Here is a 20,324-nt window from a genome sequence, read left to right on the forward strand (position 1 = left end):
GGAATAGGATTACTAGGGTGAAAATAGAGAAAAAGGAGAGAAAGGGAAAATCTCTCATTGTGGTTATTTAAGTTGAAGACTTCTATTTTTTGGCAGATTTTTGTTTGACTGATATATTCGAAGAAAATTTTTTCTTAAAGGAAATTTTGACTAGATTGAAAAAAATAATTAGGTGTAGAGTAACGCAAATTTTATGCGAACTTAGCGCGGCAATATAAAAACAGTGAAATAAACTAAAGACGCCAACCTTCAGGAAGATATGTCATAGAACAGATTTATACGTCCTGCTATTCAGTTTTAGTGCCAGAACTTCATTCTATGTTTTTATCAAGTGTACCTTTATGCGATGATAATTTTTTTTTTTTTTTTTTTTTTTTAATAACCGTTGTTCACTTCTTGATTATAATCTATCACCCTAGGGCAGAACTAAGGCAGATAGTCACACAGTAATGGTAGTTTGGGTAGTATATTAGTTCTGTGAGCCATTTCAAGGCAATTGCAGACCAAAAAATGATCCAAAAATTTATGACGGACCATGTCCCAAGGACTTGCAACAAGTCCTTTTATGTTTTGAGGTTTCCTAGTTTCACCTATACGTATTAATTCTTTAAACCTGCTTCCGGGTTAGATTACAGATTTTAAAATTTAGTTTCTAATTCTAAATTAAGTTTCTCTTAATGGCCGGGTTTCCATTTCCTGGCAAACTGAAGTCATTATTAACATTTGAAAGTCAAATCTTTTGATGGTTAAGCGAATGTAAGAAACAAGTGTCCATTTGTGTAGTTAGTTCTAATCCTCTCCTCGCGATGTGAGTATTTATTGCTCAAACTGTATTATAAGTACGCAAAATACTTTCATATTCCACAAAAACCTTACGAAAGTTAGAGACACTAGAAATTGTCCACCAGTCAAACCCCATATTGTAAACAAACGCTACAATAAGACTACCAATGAAGATAAACACATTAAAAAGGCTGTAAAAGAAGATATTAAAGGAATAAGCGACAAAAAGAGAAATTTTACAAAGCTAAGCGTGATTGGTAGGCCGATAGTTGTGCTTTCTTATGGTATATGTGCAATCTTATCATTTCTAGAGAGACAAGGGAATCAAAAATTTGTTTTTCATTAATCTGGTTATTACGCAGACTGGCAGAATTCACTCAACAGAACATGGTTCACAATGGTGTTGGACGATATTCAATATCGATGTATCGGACCAAATATCAATACCCAATATCGAAATATAAATAGCGAAAACGATATTAGGCCATTCTTTTAAATATCAAAACGATTTTGAGTATTTTCGGCTTTTTATCCCCCCTACCGGTGAACGTCCAGCCGAAAAGATTGAACACAGAAAAACTGTTTCACAAATGTCCGAGAAGAAGCAGAAAAATAACTTATTCAATTCATTGACTCATATATACTGATACATAGCATACATAGCTGTATCCATAAGATGGCATAGCCAGTTCTAGGCGATTACCTCCCAGGACAATACCCTCCCGCGGAAAATACCCCCCGTGGAAAATAAGGCTTTCCATATTTGAGATTTTTTTATTTCTGTAGGGGGGGGGGGAATTTTGGTACTTCGTTGCTTTAGAAATAAATTTGGGCTATAGATTTGCATCTTTGGGGGGGGGGGGGTAAAGTTTAGCGTGTTTGCATGCAAATTGAGTTTGGTACAGGTATTTTGAATATTAGATAGATAGATAGAAAAGTGTATTTAAAAGCCAAATATACGGTCATGAACAAAGTAAAATAACATAAATGAAAGGCACAAATAACATAAACTTTGATCCGCGATCATCATTAAACACTGAAATGATACAATGCATTAACCTAATAATAGTACTTAATACTTGGAAAACGGTCATTGAAAAAAAAACACTTAACACTTCGAAAAAAAATTTAAATGAAACATTACATTACTGGGATTCTTTTTTTTTTAGTTAGTTAACAAAATTCCCAGATACCTCGCTATTCTTCTGTAATTTTCTAGTGGCCATACCTAGACAGAATTGTTTCCTGACTTCACACTGTCCAAACACTTTACCCCCCCCCCGTATGTGCATATTTATAGCCCAGATTAGCTGAAACAAAAACTAACAAAGAAACAGGTTTGTTCTCGAGTTTTACACAGCATAAACTTGAGTGATTGGTGCGTAAACTTGAGTGGTTGGGTGATAATACACAAGTACCAAAATTCCTTCACCCTACGGAAATAAAAAAATAAAACTCAAATAAAATTCTCAAATTTGGAAAGCCTTATTTTCCAGGGGGGGGGGGGTATTTTCCGGGGATAAACGCCGGCCACTGGCATAGCCTACTCTCAAACAACTTTTAGTGAGGACTCACCGATGTTGCTGAGAACCTCCGAAGGCTTTGCTGGATAAAATGCCTTCTAGGTTTATAAGCCTTGGTTCTGTCACAGCCGTCACGATTACCACATACATTGATGCAAATTTCAAGAAAATGTATATCTTTCCCCATTGATCAAACCCCTGTAGTCTTCAGGTTAATTGATTTTGAGCAAATGTTTGATTCAGCCGATAGAAAATCTTCAGCGAAGGTCCTAACATTGTAGGGTATACCATATAAATAAATTTATGTGATTAGTGCTATGAACAAGAATAACGCTGCTGCGGTGATTTTGTATTAAATTAGGAATTAAGCAGGGTTAGGTTCTATTCCCATTTATAGTGGATTATTTTGATGGAATTTGTCTGAAGAAGCACAGCAAAAAGCAATGGGAAAACATGGAATCAATTAGTGTAAAACCCTTCTAGACCTAGAATATGCTGACGATTTGAGCATCCAAGATAAAAATTTAGTAAATTTTCCCGGTGTAAGAATAAGTTTGAAAATTGATGTTAGTAAGACTAAGTTGCTAGGATTGGGAACAACTAAAGGTGAAGAGGTGATATTGTGTAACAAGAAGATTCCTAAAGTAGACAGCTTGGTTTTAAGGAACACCGGAAAGGCAATGGGAGACCACGGAATCAAATGGAGGGGAAAAAGTCTTCTGGACTTAGATTATGCTGATGATTTAAGCATCCTAGATGAAAATGTGAGCAAAATGAATGAAGTGTTAGAGGTTTTGCGAGTACAGGGTGCTAGAATAGGTTTGCAAATTAATGTTAAGAAGACTAAGTCACTAAGGCTAGGAATAAGTGAAGATGAAAGGTGACGTTGGGTAATGAAAAGATTGATCAGGTGGGCAGCTTCACTTACCTAGGTAGTATTATTAGTAAAGACGTTGGGTGCAGGGAAGATGTTAAAATTTGAAAAGCCAAGGCCCAGGGTGTTTAATCACAGCTGAAAAAAGTTTGGAAGAATAGGAAGATAAGTACACGAATCAAGATTAGAATATTGGAAGCTACAGTGATGACAGTTTTTGTAGTCAATGCAAGGTATGCTTCGCCAGCAGTCGATTGTATCACGGCTCTGCAAATTTAGATAGGGGGTCTGCAGTTTCAAGAAAGTTATGGAACCCACTCAAGTTATGGAAGTCTTGTAATATGGGGTCCCAGAAATACCATTACGAGGTTGCCATTAACTTAATATCCTTGGCTATCGCAAGTGTCCCTTTTGAGAGAGTTTTCCAATGATAGTCAGTTAATCACTGAAAGGTGGAACCGACCCTCAAGGAAAAACATTGCTGTTTATAAGAGCCAAAAATAGCCAGTACTTTATATTCTTTGTCCAGAGTAATTTCAAATCTAGGTTTTCATGACTTACATGTATATAATCGAAGTTCGTTTTTATTAATCGATATTATATTATTCGAAGTTTGAAAAAAAAAAACTCTTTAATTACAATTTTCTTCGTTGAACTTTCTCAAAATTATGAGTTAGTCTGAAAAAAAAAAAAAATGATTCGACATATCAAATATCGAAATTAAAAATATCGATATATCGATACTTCGGCTAATCAAATCATCACCCAACGCTAGTTGGCAACTACTTGCTGTGTATTTGCACTTGACGAGAAGGACTTGATCCTTGCCATCCGCGACCATAAAAATGGCTGATTGGAATTCAAATAAATTTAATAGGGACCCTCAGCAAGAACGTTTGTAACGCCGTTAGAAGTGCTCGAGTACAAACCGACGAGACATGGTCACTTGAGTTGCTCCGCAGCTGTGAATCACGGTCTATGGTTGTTCCAAAACTTTGCGGTACCTTGACACCTGGGGTGTACCTTTTCCCTAATCAGATTCTCGTTCTCTCTTAAAAGTGGCCAACAGATAATGTTCAAACACAAAAATAGTCACATTCTTAGATAAGAAATAAAATTTATCGAATTAAGTATGTAAAATGAAACCGGATTTCAAACATACACAATTTCTTAGAAAAATCTAAAGGAACAATCAAAGAATGCAATCAAAATAGTCAATCTCCAATACTGCGTTATTAGATAAGAAAGAAACTTTTTCAACTATATTTCAACTTGTTTGAATTTGAAATAGAAGTTATGTCAAGCTTGGCTCTTTTTATGTACGCAGGGGGGGGGGGGGGGTATTTAATCTAAGACACGTACGCAATTATTTGTTTCGAGGGGAAAATTCCGAAACATTGCAAATAATCTGGAAAACATAAGAAATTACACTAAAAATTTCAAGTTTTGGGGAGAAGAGGGTGTACAGACCGGAAGAGGGTAAAGTTCTACTTTAGCTGCTTTTGGCTATCTTGGAAAGGGGTTAGGTTAGGAAAATGAAACTTTCAAGGATGGGTCTACAGGCCAAAGTATGTCCCAGGAAGGTATTTTGAAGTACCTACCCCCACTCCTTCTCTCTCTAGAGGGTCCTGACCTATGATGACCTTTAAAAATTTGTGTTTTTATAAAAGTGAATCCTTGCAAAATAGATCTTCTGCTTAAATGAAGTACACCAAAATTACTTTCAGCTTCACAACTTTGCTCAATCCCAATTTATAAGGTTTTAAAGATATGCAAATAAAATTCCAAAATTTTGAAAAAAACAACAACACTGATAAATCCTACCCAAACAACAGGAATTGCATTTTCAGAACTAAAGCCAGCGAAAAAGAAACCGATAACTGAAAATTAAGATAAAATGTCATTTTGTCAAATTTTCAATAGGTATAGTCATGTAGTATTTCAATAGGTATAGTACCTGTCATATAGGCAAATTCCAGGACCCTCTAGAGGGAGAAGGAGTGGGGGTAGGTACTTCAAAATACCTTCCCGGGACACACTTTAGCCTGTAGACCCATCCCTGAAAGTTTCATTTTCCATGACTAACCCCTTTCCAAGATAGCCAAAAGTAGTTAAAGTAGAATTTTACCCGGAAGACTGCTATTCCATTGCATTCTTCGTCATAGAATTTGAGAAGCAAATTTGATTTGAATTCCAAACCCCTATTCAGAAAATCCCAAATTCCACGGTTGTAGACAATATACAACACAAATGTCTTGAGTTCTGCTGAACTAGGGGGAAATGGCGTTCCATTTTCCCCCAGCAAACGGGACATGTCTCCTACTTATTTTTCATCAAAAGCTAAAAAAGGTCAATCTTGATTTACGTCACAAACGCGAATGGTATTCGGAAAGAGGGTAAATATTTAATGGTTGGCCTCTTATGAAGGAAACAAGCTAAACAAGTAAAAGTACAGTAGTAACATTAGATTTCTTATTTTATGCTATTTCTTACATATTGGTCACTTTTATGACAATGAACCCTACCTTCCCGTCCTGATGGCTCCATATGGCCCTAATTACATGTAAAAAAAACTCAAAGAAAACATTAAAACAATAGAATTCTTATTTTATAATATGCAGAACGTTTCTATTAATCAAATTATCATGTTTCCTTACATTGTTATGGTTATCCACTTTTCAAAATCATTTCAAACATTATTTGACAAATATCGGTAGTATTCCCAACGAAACTAGATTGCATCAGGCGAGAGTACAGAGCAGGGGCAGATCCAGGATTTTTTTTAGGGGCGGGGGGCAAAATAGGTTGATCCGATAAAAAATTTTAGGGGGGAAAGGGAAATAGGTTGATCCGATAAACTTGCGTTAGGAGTAAGTTTAATTAACGCAAACTTGAGTTAATTAAGTAAATTACACTACTTTAGACTACGATAGGGGGGGGGGGGGGGTGCGCCCCCTTGCCCCCTGGATCCGCCACTGGTACAGAAAACCCGTTTCAAAAAAAGAACCTATGACGAATGACGACATTCAATAACCGAGAATTATAATATTAGACATACATGGGACCACCAGTGTGGATTGAATGTGTAGCTTTGATGTATTGTCAGAAAAGCGACCATGATATTTGGAAAGAGCATAAAATAAGTAATTTAATGGTATTACTTTTATTTTATTAGTATCTTTTCCTCAGTAGAGGAAAGACCACTAAATATTTACCAAAAGGGTAAAATAAGAGATTTAATTTAATTTATCAAAATGTTTCCTTCTGTGGGGCCACTAAAATAGAATGTCACCCTTTCTTTTTTTTTGCTATCTCATAATTATTTACCATCACAGTATTTAATCGTTCAAGCGGTTCAAGTAATTTTAAAGCTGAGGTATCCCACGGAGGATCCGATTCCCGAGAAAGTTTGTAATCAGCAGATTTGATACGACTTCGATGAGTCCTTTCAATTCGGGTAAAAGCGAGATTTAAATAAAGTAAAATATTTTTCGGGTCATGGCACTCTCTAATCTTTCGGGTCATTTTTAAGGGTCAAACACCATTCGGGGGACCCTGTCCTCGGAATTAATTTATCAAAATGTTTCCTTCTGTGGGGCCACTAAAATAGAATGTCACCCTTTCTTTTTTTGCTATCTCATAATTATTTACCATCACAGTTTTTAATCGTTCAAGCGGTTCAAGTAATTTTAAAGCTGAAGTACCCACGGAGGGTCCGATTCCCGAGAAAGTTTGTAATCAGCAGGTTTGATATGACTTCGATGAGTCCCTTGAATTCGGATAAAAGCGAGATTTCAATAAAGTAACATATTTTTCGGGTCATGGCACTTTCTAATCTTTCCGGTCATTTTTAAGGGTCAAACACCATTCGGGGGACCCTGTCCTCGGAAATATCCGGACTTAGTGAGTTTTACAGATCTAGAAAATCTCATCACATCGCGTGTGAACGCTTTCGTTGCAATATGAATGTAAACGTGTTTTTGTTAACTGGCACATGAACTATCTAGTGTACAAGTAAAAAAAATGACCAAATAACAAATTTTAATGTATTGCAGCCACAATTTGCGAATCAGCACGCTACAAAGAGCAAGACTCCATGCTCTAAAGGTGTCAAAGCATCGACCAGATCAGGCGCATTCGTGCCATTTTGAGGCGGCTTCGTATACAATTTTTCAAATCGGCACATTTTTTTTATGGAAAATCGTTTATTTGACGCATTTTCACTGGAAAAATGAAGATTTTGTTGCATTTCCCCCTTTATGGCGACGCAACTTTAAACCAAACATCTAGTTTAAACCAAAAGTTGAAAGGAGAACGTATATAAAAAAAAAAATTATAAATAAGATAGCCTACCTCTTTTGTCGAGTTCAACAGCAGTGAATTCCTGATTCAAGCTCTTAAACAAGTCTTTGACCTGCAACAAAAAATAACCTGCTAAAAACATACTATAGGTCTATTATAATGTACATTCTATGATTCTTGAAATGTTTTTTCAGCCACAACTGAAACCAAAATACTGGGTGGACGAGGATGAAAACGAATCCACTGGTATAATTTAGCCTCCAGTCATTTACAATAGTGGCTTAATTAAAGGAATCAGGTCATGAAATGTCAATTGAACCAACAGGTTTACAATACCAGAATAATTACAAACATCAACAGGTATGCTGGAGTAGAGAGATCTTATCTTTAAAAACTGTTTTACGAATGAAACATAATTCAATACTTAACAGTGGAAAAAAAGAAATTCTGTTTCTATATTCGACAATGCATCAGAGTAGGATGCATTCCAGGTTGTAAGCCGAACTAAACTCACATCAACTAAGGATGTTACTTAAAGTTGATATCCACCGCGACCGGCTGGGGGGAAACAAAGGGCATTATCTTCATAACTTTCGATTACATTCATCTGTCTTTCACTCTAATAATGTTTTCAATGTGTTTCAGTCTGATAGTAACGGCGATGATGATACTGATTTGCTCCATTAAAAAACTATCTTTAGTAAAAGTTACTACAAAAGTGAATTCAAAGTTACGTTTCGGTCGTTCCATGACAACAGCGTCAGCCCTAACGAAAGTAGTTAGTTTTTTGTAACTATTTGTCGAACCTTAAATGCATTCGCAGTCTTGTTTCTCCAGCAAAACCGCATTTCCTTTGTTCTTCCGGGACAGAGCAGTTCTTTCTTTCAGTGAGTATGTGATATAGTCCCCATACTTTAAAGCAGGACGCGACATGTCCCAAAAAATCGTTCAGATCCTATCATTGCGCCACTAGTGACGCATTTGGGAGTCATAGGGTTTTCCCAGAAACCCTGTTCTACAAACAAATAAGCTGATAGCCCAATAGCTTTACCGGGTCAAGGCGTCCCCCCGGGGAAATACCTCCCAGCGGATGATTGGTCTCGAATCACTCTACTTATAAAAAAAAGAACTAGGACTCTCAGTTTCCGATCAAATAAGCATCCTCCAAAATTTCTACGACTATGAGGCGGAGTCGGGGATGAGAATGGGGCAGTCCTTCTTCCTCAAAAATTGATGCATAATCCCCAGGGCCGTATCCAGGACTGTCGTTTGGAGGAGGGGGGAGGGTATTAAAAATTCTAAAACCCATCAAAGATTTGAAATTGATATTAAATCCCTCTTGATTTCTGGGAATATTTCTGGTCTATACAGTTATTATTAAAGTAAAGAGTAACATCAAACCCCAAAATGAGCAGAATTTAATCCGTATAGGAGGGGGATGCCCCTTCCTCATCCATACATTCACCTCACAGTCACGGAAACTTCGGAGGGTTCTCGTTAGGTCAGAAATTGAGAGTTCTATTCCTTTTTTTTTAGAAGTCGAGAGTGATGGAGACTAACTAGCCGCGAGGGCTTTTTTTTCGAGAGGTATTTTCTGCGGTTGGGGGGGGGAGGGGGGTATTTTCCATAAGATAGTTTCCTGGGGAAGGGGGATACTTTCCGGAGGGAAGGTAAACGCCAACTCCCCGCTTTACCGAACGTTGCCCGCCATCTTCATAAAAAAAAGGCATATAAATTTTCACATGATCATTTTCGGTACTTACGTGTTATAGCGACCACGCTTTGTTCTTGAGATGTAATGAAACCGGCTTTCTGTGTCCACTCGGAGATAATCGGCTTAGCATGAGCGAGATGAAGTCCTATGAAAGTATATTTTAATTAAATCTTTAATATATAGAGGTGGTTCGGTATTTAGGTGCTTACGTGTTATAGCGACCACACTGTTTTTCTAGATATGAGTAAAACTGGTTTCTCTGTGTGCATTTGGACATAATTGGCTTAGTCTCAATGAGATAAACTGCAATGCAGGTATATTTTAGTTAAATATTTAATATATAGAGTTGGTTAGGTTAGTCATAATATAATGTGCTCTGGACGGCCTAATTTCCATAATTCTCTGTTATATTTTCCATAATTTTATTACTAAAGTATTATATTTTCATAATATTTTACTATATTTCATTAGGATTAACCTAACTTCACTTCTGTGGTGTGGTCGCTATACCACGTAAGTACCTCATTTTCTATGGCCCCTGTAGCCCAATATAAACACTGTTTTCAATGGGTTATCATAAATAACACTTTCCTGGCTTTTGCCATCTCCTCTAAATTTTGAAGCAAAGTTGACTCATCATTTCGCTTCAGCGGTAATTGCGATTGCGGTTTTGGTAAGTTAATACTTTTTTTTCGACCTGGGGGTGTGCAAGTATTGTTGCTGCATTGTTCTGTGTTGACCTATTTCTCATAATATGTGTAAGCTCTTCCGCTTCTAATACATTTTAGAATAGATTAATTTATTTTGAATATTTTACCTCTAAAATTTCTAGACAAAAATTGATCCTTTATTTGTACATTAAATTTGGAGTTTTACTTTTTTTTGCGGTTTTTTTTTTGGAGATTTCGTTATAGAAACAGAGCTGGAATTTGACGATAACAGCAAGATCCTGAATGAAAATTAAATAAAAAAAACAAGTTTTTTAAACTGAAAGTAAGGAGCGACATTAAAACTTAAAACGAACAGAAATTATTCCTTATATGAAAGGGGCTGTCCCCTCCTCAACGCCTCGCTCTTTACGCTAAAGTTTGACTTTGTCTCTAAGTTTATTTTTTAAAACAATAAAAAACTTTAGCGTAAAGAGCGAGGCGTTGAGGAGGGGACAGCCCCTTTCATATACGCAATAATTTCTGTTCGTTTTAAGTTTTAATGTCGCTCCTTACTTTCAGTTTAAAAAACTTGTTTTTTTTATTTAATATCTGATCGTTTTTTAGTTAATGCAGCTTTTATTTTGGCTCGCCGTCATTGAATAAGTAAACAAAATTTGCATAAAAATTTTACTTTTCTTTTGCTAAATGGCTGTCTCTAAATTTGGTTCTGACGTAATTTACAAATTAACTTACGTAACGAACTTCTATATTCGTATATTTTTTTTCTGGCAAAAAATACAAAGTTGCAGATTTTTGCAGATATGAGCTTGAAACCTATGTTATGGGGTTTTCTGATACGCTGAATCTGACGGTGTGATTTTCATTAAATTTTTTTCACTTTTAGGGGATGTTTCCCCCCTCTTTAAAAAATCAGGTAAGTTTTCTCAGGCTCGTAGCCTTTGATGAGTAATACTAAACTTAATAAAAATTTATATATTTAGAATCAGCATTATAAGCCCATTATTTTTATACATTTATTGTCATCAAAGTTCCGTTTTTAAAATTTTCGCTTAACATTGCGCCGTATCGCTTGTTTTTTTTTTATTGTTTTTTTTTTTTTTATTACGTATATTTTATTACGTATATGATGGGGTTCTCCCCTTAGTCAATACCACGCTCTTTACGTTAAAAGTTAAAAAAAAAATTTTAATGCACACACACCTGAATCACAAAGGCCGTTTAATTAGAATAGATAGCTCTTTTGAAAACACTAAAAAAAACTGTAGCGTAAAGAGCGAGGTATTGACTTGGGGGAGAACCCCCTCATATACGTAATAATTTCTGTTCATTTTAAGTTCTAATGTTGCTTCTTACTTTCAGTTGAAAAAACTTGTTTTTTTTAAATTTAATTTCTGATCGTTTTTTAAATAATTCTTGGAAATCCGGCGCCCCCTTCATAGAAATGTCCCGTACCCCAAAGAATCATCATCCACGGAAAGATTCTTACGAGTAATCCCCTCCTCCCGCCCCCTCCTCCACCAAAAAAAATTCTTCCTGAAAAAGTCTGTATACTTCCCAATAACCAATACAATATGCAAGCAATGGGCAAAGTTCATAACTTGCAGCCCTTCCCCTGGGAACTTTGGGGGATTAAGCCATCGTAAAAGACATATTTATTAGATTTTCGACTATGCTAAACACAATGGCTATCTCAAAATTTTAATTGGGTGACTTTGAGAAAAAAATTAGCGTGGGAGGGGGCCTAGTTGCCCTCCATTTTTTGGTCACTTAAAAAGGGCACTAGAACTTTTAATTTCCGTTCCAATGAGCCCTCTTACGATATTCTAGGACCACTGGGTCAATACGATTACCCCTGGAAAAAAAAAACAACAAATAAACACGCACCCGTGATCTTTCTTCTGACAAAAAATGCAAAATTCCACATTTTTGTAGATAGGAGCTTGAAACCTCTACAGTAGGGTTCTCTGATACGCTGAATATGATGGTGTGAATTTCATTAAGGTTCTATAACTTTTAGGGAGTCTTTCCCCCTTTTTTCGAAAATCAGCCAAATTTTCTCAGGCGCGTAACTTTTGATGGGTAAATTTAACTTGATGAAACTTATATATTTGAAATCAAAATTAAAATCTGATTCTTTTGATGTATCTATTGGTACCAAAATTCCGTTTTTTAGAGTTTCGGTTACCATTGAGCCGGGTCGCTCCTTACTAAAAGTTCGTTACACGAACTGTTTGATTTGAAAAAAAATTGACCAACGTGGAGAAAAATACAAATTATCAGGTTTTCATTTACCAGTTTCTTTGAAAAGAAACCAAAACTGAGTATTTTTGAACTGTATGCTGGAACTTTGCCCACAGAAACACATCTATCTCAATACCTAGGAGGAGGGCCAAACTTGTCGTTTTCTTCATTCTATTCCACGAAAATACCAAAAAGTAATTTTCAATGGAAATACAAAAAACTTTTTCAGTAGAAATACCACCCAAAAAGGCGTTGCTCAAAATCTAGGGGGGGGGGGGTAAAATTTATAGGGCCACATGTCCACCTATCAATTGACACAACTAAATTTAATAAACTTTTGTTTTCCCTGCTATCGCCTATTACAATCAACAGGAATTGAACTATCTTAAAATTATACTTTGTTTTTAGACAAAGTACAGTCAACCTTCCGGCGGTAATAGAACAGACCTGGCAAAATAGGGGATTTGCCACTGGTAAGTGAATAAGGAACTGGGCAGCGTCTATCAAGATGCCAAGTGAAGTGCCAAAGTTCTTTAACGTTCCTCAAGTGTTTCAGTTTATTTTTAGAATTCCCTGCTCAAACGTCATGCACAAAGACTTCAGAATTTTGAAAACCGTAAAAGATTAAGAGACGAAGAGGCTCAAAAAGATAAATATGGTGGCGACAATTTTCGTCAAGTATGGGGATCAAGCGTAAAACCTCCCCATGTTCACCAATAGTAATAAAAAATAAGAGGTCCGTGAAATCTGACGCGACTACATCCGAATGCATCGCTTTTTAGTGGCATCAGGAAACAACGATTGGAGGAGCAACACCGATGACTTGGTGAAAAAATTCAAACTTTTAAGTTAATTCTTAAACAGAAAAAGAATGATTTCCAAGCCTTAAAAAGAAACGGTACTCATTCGATATACCTACTCTTTTATATACTGCTAGTTTGGTTAATGCTAATGAAATAAAATAAAATAGGATGACTATATAATAGTTTAGAAACAAATTGGGGCTATATATTTAAACATTGGGGGGGGGGGGCAAAGCATAGCATATATTACATACGTAACCTAACCTAATCTAGGCACCTTTTTCTAAAAAAAAACACAAAAAACAACACTTTAAATATCGTATACGCAATTAAAACCACGCTATACACTGTATTTCTCTACAGCCGTGTGTTGAATCATCCCGTCAAAACGGGTTTTTCATCGCGTGTTTAGTTTGAGATATATAAAAAAAATGGGTATATCGATGGAGTACCAAAAACACTTCCGTATCACAGAATATTGTCACCACTGTAGAGGAACTTATATCAAACGGTTCGTGGTAACGAACTGTAAGTAGGGAGCGACCCGGCTCAATAGTAACCGAAACTCTAAAAAACGGGTTTTTGATACCAATAAATACATCAAAAGAACCATATTTTAATGCTGATTTCAAATATATAAGTTTCATCAAGTTTAGTCCAAATCCATCAAAAGTTACGCGCCTGAGAAAATTTGGCTGATTTTCGAAAAAGGGGGAAAGACCCCCTAAAAGTTATAGAACCTTAATAAAAATCACACCATCATTCAGCGTATCAGAGAACCCTACTGTAGAGGTTTCAAGCTCCTATCTCCAAAAATGTGGAATTTTTTTTGCCAGCCATAAAGAAAGATCACGGATGCAGGTTTATTTGTTTTCTTTTTTCCCAGGGGCGATCGTATCGACCCAATTGTCCTAGAATATCGTGGGAGGGCTCATTGGAACGGAAATTAAAAGTTGTAGAACCCTTTTTAAGTGACAAAAAAATGGAGGGCACCTAGGCCCCATCCCACGCTCATTTTTTCCCTAAGCCATCCGATCAAAATTTTGAGATAGCCATTTTATTCAGCATGGTCAAAATATGATAACTATGTCTTTTAGTATGACTTAATCCCCCAAAGTCCCCGGGGAGAGGGCTAAAAGTTATGAAATTTACCCAATGTTAACATATAGTATTGGTTATTGGGAAGTATACAGACGTTTTCAGGGGATTTTTTTTGCTAGTGGGGGGGGCTGGGTCTGGGGTTATGTAGGAGGATTTAAATGGATGAACTTTTCATGTGGGAAGGGAAATTGCTATGAAGGGGGCGCCGGAATTCCCAGCATCATTAAAAAAAAAAGATCAGAAATTGTATAAGAAAAACAAGTTTTTCAACTGAAAGTAAGGAGCAACATCAAAACTTAAAACGAACAGAAAATATTACGTATATGATAGGGTTCGCCCCATAGTCATTACCTCGCTTTTTAAGCCAAAGATTTTTTAGTACTTTCATAAGAGCTATTTATTCTAATTAACGGCCCTTGTGATTTAGGGGTCATTTTTAAATATTTGGAACAAAATTCGAACTTTAGCGTAAAGAGCGTGTTATTGAATTGGGGGCAAACCCTCTAATATACGTATAAAAAACGTATGAATATACAAATTCGTTACGTAAGTTATGTGTATTTATTACTAATAAAAAGGTTTGTAAATAAAATTAAACAACGTTCGAGAAAGCCATTTAACCAAATAAAAGTAAAATGAATATGCAAATTTGGTGTTGATTATTCATGTAAGGTGAGCCAAAATCGAAACCTGCATTTATTCAAAAACCTTCAAAAATTAAATAGAAAAAAAGTTATTCCGTGTATGAAAGGGGCTGTCCCCTCCTCAACGCCTCGCTCTTTACGCTAAAGTTTGACTTTTCCACATCTCTATTTTTTTAAACAATAAAAAATTTAGCGTAAAGAGCGAGGCGTTGAGGAGGGGACAGCCGCTTTCCTATACGGAATAATTTCTGTTCGTTATAAGTTTTAACGTCATTCCTTACTTTCAGTTAAAAAAAACTTATTTTTTTTTATTTAATTCAGTTAAGCACCAATGATGCAGTAGGCTTTTGGTTTTTATTTACAGTTAGGAAAGGAGGCAGTATCCAAACACTTTTATGTAGGGAAGCTATATTCGTCTTTAACAACTTTAAAAAGCGCTAATAAATTAAACTGAATATTTTATGTATAATGATATTAATTGCTGAAAGCTCATCAATTCAAAATTTTACTATGATTTTAATGTTTATTTTCAATATCAAGTACAAAAGAAAATATTAGTCATAAAATTGGTTTTCAGTAAAGCGCCAATAACGCAGTAGGTTTTAGACTTTTACAGTGAGAGAAGGAGGTCATACCCAAACTCTTGTTTGTGTTGATTTTTGTTCGTGTCTAGCTTGATTCGCATATTCAATTTAAGTTTCAGTGGTTTAAAGATTTATTTCTTAATTTATATTAATATCTATTGTATGTTTGTTTGCATTGATTGTTCGTTTAATTTCTGTTCGTTTTAAGTTTCATTTATACTTCAATAGATACAATAGATACATTTATACTTAACAAAAATTATTCCGTGCATGAAAGGGGCTGTCCCCTCCTCAACGCCTCGCTCTTTACGCTAAAGTTTGACTTTCCCACATCTCTATTTTTTTAACAATAAAAAACTTTAGCGTAAAGAGCGAGGCGTTGAGGAGGGGACAGCCCCTTTCATATAGGGAATAATTTATGTTCGTTTTAAGTTTTAACGTCGGTCTTTACTTTCAGTTAAAAAAAAACTAGTTTTTTTTATTTATTTAGTTCTAGCTATGCTAGAACTTCTAATTTATTTATACTTTTTCCTGATTGAATCCAGCAATAATTCTACTCTTTTCTGACAGCCAAATACTTTATTCCCATATTAGTGGAGTGGGAAGTACTTGCATATTTAGTGTATTATCAAGTGTCCAGAAAAGAACGTGATGAGAAAACCTAGACAACAGTAAAAACGATGGAGAGAAATACCACGAATTTTTCCTTTTATATATGCATTAAATACTTAGTGAAGTCAATTGTGAGGAATTAGAACATTTATAAGGGGAGGTAGGATTCATAAAAAGGAGCGTGGGCACATACATTGGGAGGGCGGTATCCTGAAACTTACAAAGTTTATCCGATAATTTCATTTTTTTAAAATATATTTTAGCTCGTTTTCTTATTCCTAAATACATTCTAAGACCACACTAGTTATACGTGACGTATGGAAAATAAGAAAAAAATATTAAATGACAGGCTTTTGCCGAAATATAGGCTTCTGTCCTTTTCGGTTTTTTCTACCCACTGGCTGATATTGCCCTCGTTTTCTCGGTTATTTAATTGGTACTTGTCCATATTGTCCATTATATATATATATATATATATATATATATATATATATATATATATATATATATATATATATATATATATATATATCCCAAAATATAATCCCAACATACCCAAAATACCAACTGAAATTTAACTGAAATATAGCTACAATTAGACCCCGACGCCACACCGGCGGATCGACCGAAAGCCACCGACGATAGATCCGGTCTAACGCCGCCAAACTTTCGCAACGCCGCCGGCGCGACACAGGCGCACCGCCCCCGGCAGAGGCGGCGGCGTTCGGTCGACTTTAAATTATTTTTGCGGCAATTCTTTATTGCGTCAACCGCAAAGTCTGAGCTTTTCCTTCACGTGCGGTTTTGTATTTTGATTTGCTTGATTAGAAATCAATCAAGGCTTATACTATTCCCAAGTTCTCAAGTATATTCCCGAAAATCTATGCGTCACCCCGAAAAAAATTTGGTTCCCCGAATTCCCAAAATTCACCCAATCACGGTGCCACCCCTAGCGATTTATCATCACTGACTTTCCCTGCCAAATATTACTTTGCATACCATAATTCTTCATTACTCTCTTGTTCGTTAATTTTCGTCTCTTTGTTACTTTGCATAAAAACCAAGAAGATGCAATATGCAATTGCAAATATTGCAATATACACAGTTCTTCACATGTTGACAAAAAAAGTATCTTCTTTATGAAATGAGTGTAAATCATTTCGAATGCAATTTTCCAATCGCTATTTCTTACATCATTCATAGTCAAGAATTTTATTTTCAAGTTAAATAGAATTATAGAACGGATTCATTACTATACAGCTTCAGCCTTCAGTTGGATTTTGATTTTTGAAATTGATAGCTGACAGATTGTTTCTACAGATGAATTGTAAGTTTGCAGAATTAGTTTTTCTTTTTCTGTTTTTAGATAAAATTTTCTTAAATGTCTAACACCCAATTGTTGAACGCCTGATAAAAAATACAATCTTCTTTCTGAAACATTTTTACCCCCCCCCCCCCCCCCAAAAAAAAACCCTTCTATTGAGACAAAATTTAGCTATAGACTAAGCTATGTACAAGGTTGGGGAATTAAAATTTGAAACGGAATTTACCCAAAAAATATGTTTCACAAATAAATTTTAAATTTTTGTCTATTGGGGGGGGGGGAGGGTAGGGGCTATCATTTTAAAATGATAATACCTCATTTTTTTTTACTGAAAGCAGGGATGCCAAAAAGATAATTATTTTTTTCATTTAAAGTGGAAACAGAAGAAAACGATATCAAATTCGCTGGAGAACCATTGAAATATTTTGACAGACCCAGGGCCCCCCATTGGGACGTGTTCATTGTCTTGGATATTAGGCGATTTCTCATAGGCTACTGGCCTAATTTGGCTTTTGTGTGTGCTGCCTTTTAATTATATTCTTTGAATCTTAATGAATGCCATGGCGCATCTCCGGCTCAGTTTTTCAGTAATTTGAGGTATATCTGAATAACTTCGACATTTATGTTGTTGTCTTTGTACCCCTTTACTCATACCCTCAATTTTTTTTTTAAAGGAACACTAAGCTGTTTAAAGTTATTTTGCGTGTTTGTTTGAATCATATAGTGACCTAGTTAATTATTAAGTAAATTATTTTTATAATGTAAAGATGAGACGGTATCCTATCAAGATGGTATCCAGAGGGGGGGGGGAGGTATTATATATAAATTATAATATCTTGAAATTTTTTTTATTAAAAGCAAGGATACCTAAAAGTTAATTTTTTTTTTATTTAAAGCAGAGACGGCATCATATCAAGGTGGTATCCAGAGGGGGGGGGGATGAGCTATCATATTTAAATGATAATACCTCGATTTTTTTTGAAGAAGGGATGCCAATAAGTTAATTATTTTTTTTTTATTTAAAGCAGAGACGGTATCCTATCAAGATGGTATCCAGAGGGGGTGGGCATAGGGACTTATTATATTTAAGTAATAGTACCTTGATTTTTTTTATTGTAAGCAGGGATGCCAAAAAGTTGAAAAGTTGACAAAAATTAACAAGATTTTCATGAGTTATACTTAATACAGCACTTGTATGGTTTTATCATCCAAACGGAAAGGGAATTATGCGTCCAACCCGTTTTTTTTTTCTTATTGATGAAACGGGTTTACTTTGAAAACATTCATTCTTAAGTACCAGGCAGATTCACACTAAAACGAATTGGTGTGACGACAGCGATATCGACATCCCCACCTAATGTTGCGCTCGAGTGACAATGGCGCCTTTGGTCCAGTGCCCAAGTTACACTAAAAGGCCAGGTCATAATAAAAGCTTTCAATTCGGGAGGTTCAGAGAGGAGTCTTTGACAGTCTTATGACCTCAGGGTACTAGATGTTGCAACGTTCTTACGTATCTACAGTTGTTTAAAAAATTCAATCACCCCACAAATGATAACCAAAAATATGCACAAATATAACAAATGTAACATTTGGAATATTATAGCACTTTTTTCAAAGCTTTGAAGAAAATCAAAAAAGGCTAAATACCCCTAACTACGTTTGAAAGCTATTTTAAAAAGAAACTCTATGGAGATTTCCATGGATATGACCATAGTAGAAGTTTTGAGCCTGGGTGGGGATCAAAGAGCAATCTTTGAGTATTTTGACCACAGGTGACTTATTGTTGCGACTTTCTTAAATTTGGTAATTTTTGTGAGCATTTAGAAATCAAACCTTAAACTCAATAACTGATACTAAGTGTCCTAACACTTTACTTGAATTAAAAGATACGGCCTATGAATAAAATATCAATAACCTTCTAAAGCTACTTTAGTCAGCATATTTTTTCATCTGATTACATTTAAAAGGGAGGAGTTTTTCATTTTTACCATAGGAAATTTATGGTACTTCATTTTTTTTTCATACCAAATAAACTATTAAATTTTTTTTGTTTCATTGTAATTGAAGTGTTATCATGTGAAGTGTTCATCATGTATTTTTCAATTTGATAAATTTATTCCTTTTAGATGCAGTTTATAATTTGACTGATATTAGGTATTTATAATTTTATGATTTAGAATGAATCCCCAAAAGAAAAAAAGAATAATATCCAAAAGAGCAGCCAAAAGCAATAAAAAAGCAGCAGTTCAGCCTTAGCCTACATGACATATATTCTATAAAGAAGCCAAAAAAAACTTTAAAATGTATTTTTTTTTATTTGTTACTAAAAAACAGTTTTTAATACAAGAAGGCTTTTTTATGAATCCAAAAGAGCAAAAAAGAACAATCAATATCAAAGTCACCCATTTCAACTGTTTTAAAGGTGACAAAACAGATATAGGCAATGAGCATTATGAAAAAATTAAGCTTCTAAGTTCAAAGTTATATTCAAAGTTTTTACCCAGATAACTGACGAATTTTGTGGTACGGTATTTGAAGTTTTGTATGCAGTAATGCTTGATGAAAAAAAACTACTAATTTTGATAAATATTTATGTTAAGAATACGTAGCTAATAGATACTTCAACTACTCGTATTATGCAAGGGTTCTGAAACGTCACAGTCGTTTCGTTTCTACCAGATTTCTACTTCTCTTGATGAATAACAAAGAAGACCAGTTTCCAGTCAGCGACTTGTGAATTTTGAACTCATGAATAGGCTCGAATCTGTTGTAAAATTAAGCTGTGATTTGAGAAAGACTGATGAAAACATTAATGTTTGCGGTCAACATTGATCGCGCCGGCGGTGCGCCGCCGATATCTTACCGGCGGCGCACCGCCGTCATCTCACCGGCGGCGCGCTGTTTTTGCCCCACCGCCGCCGGTCTTCCCTCATCGGCGCGGCGCCGGGGTCTAGCTACAATGGTGGTTTTCCACTGAGGCGAAGCTAATTCTCTCCGAGTATAGACAGCAATAAACCGGTTATTGTCTGATATTGCGAACCAAATTCTTGGTGTTTTCTGAACAATGAACAAGTACCATTAATTAAACCACTTTCATCTTGTTTGTCACAAGTTATTTTTATTTCTCCTCTTCGAAAAATTTCGGTGA

General features: G+C 35.5%; 1 protein-coding gene across 5 annotated transcripts in view; it reads right to left on the reverse strand.

Moving 5' to 3' along the window:
- LOC148950998 (thioredoxin reductase 1, cytoplasmic-like) overlaps positions 1–20,324 on the reverse strand; it is a 106,811-nt gene that overhangs the window by 41,973 nt on the left and 44,514 nt on the right. For all 5 annotated transcript variants that reach the window (XM_089090540.1, XM_089090541.1, XM_089090539.1 and 2 more), the window contains one exon: positions 7,534–7,594. In XM_089090540.1, coding sequence (XP_088946666.1) covers positions 7,534–7,594 — 61 coding nt within the window. The remainder of the gene's footprint in view (positions 1–7,533; positions 7,595–20,324) is intronic.

The sequence above is a fragment of the Artemia sp. Qi Xiang Cuo genome, chromosome 6, assembly GCF_049724085.1.
Source record: "Artemia sp. Qi Xiang Cuo chromosome 6, ASM4972408v1, whole genome shotgun sequence".
Taxonomy (NCBI): domain Eukaryota; kingdom Metazoa; phylum Arthropoda; class Branchiopoda; order Anostraca; family Artemiidae; genus Artemia; species Artemia sp. Qi Xiang Cuo.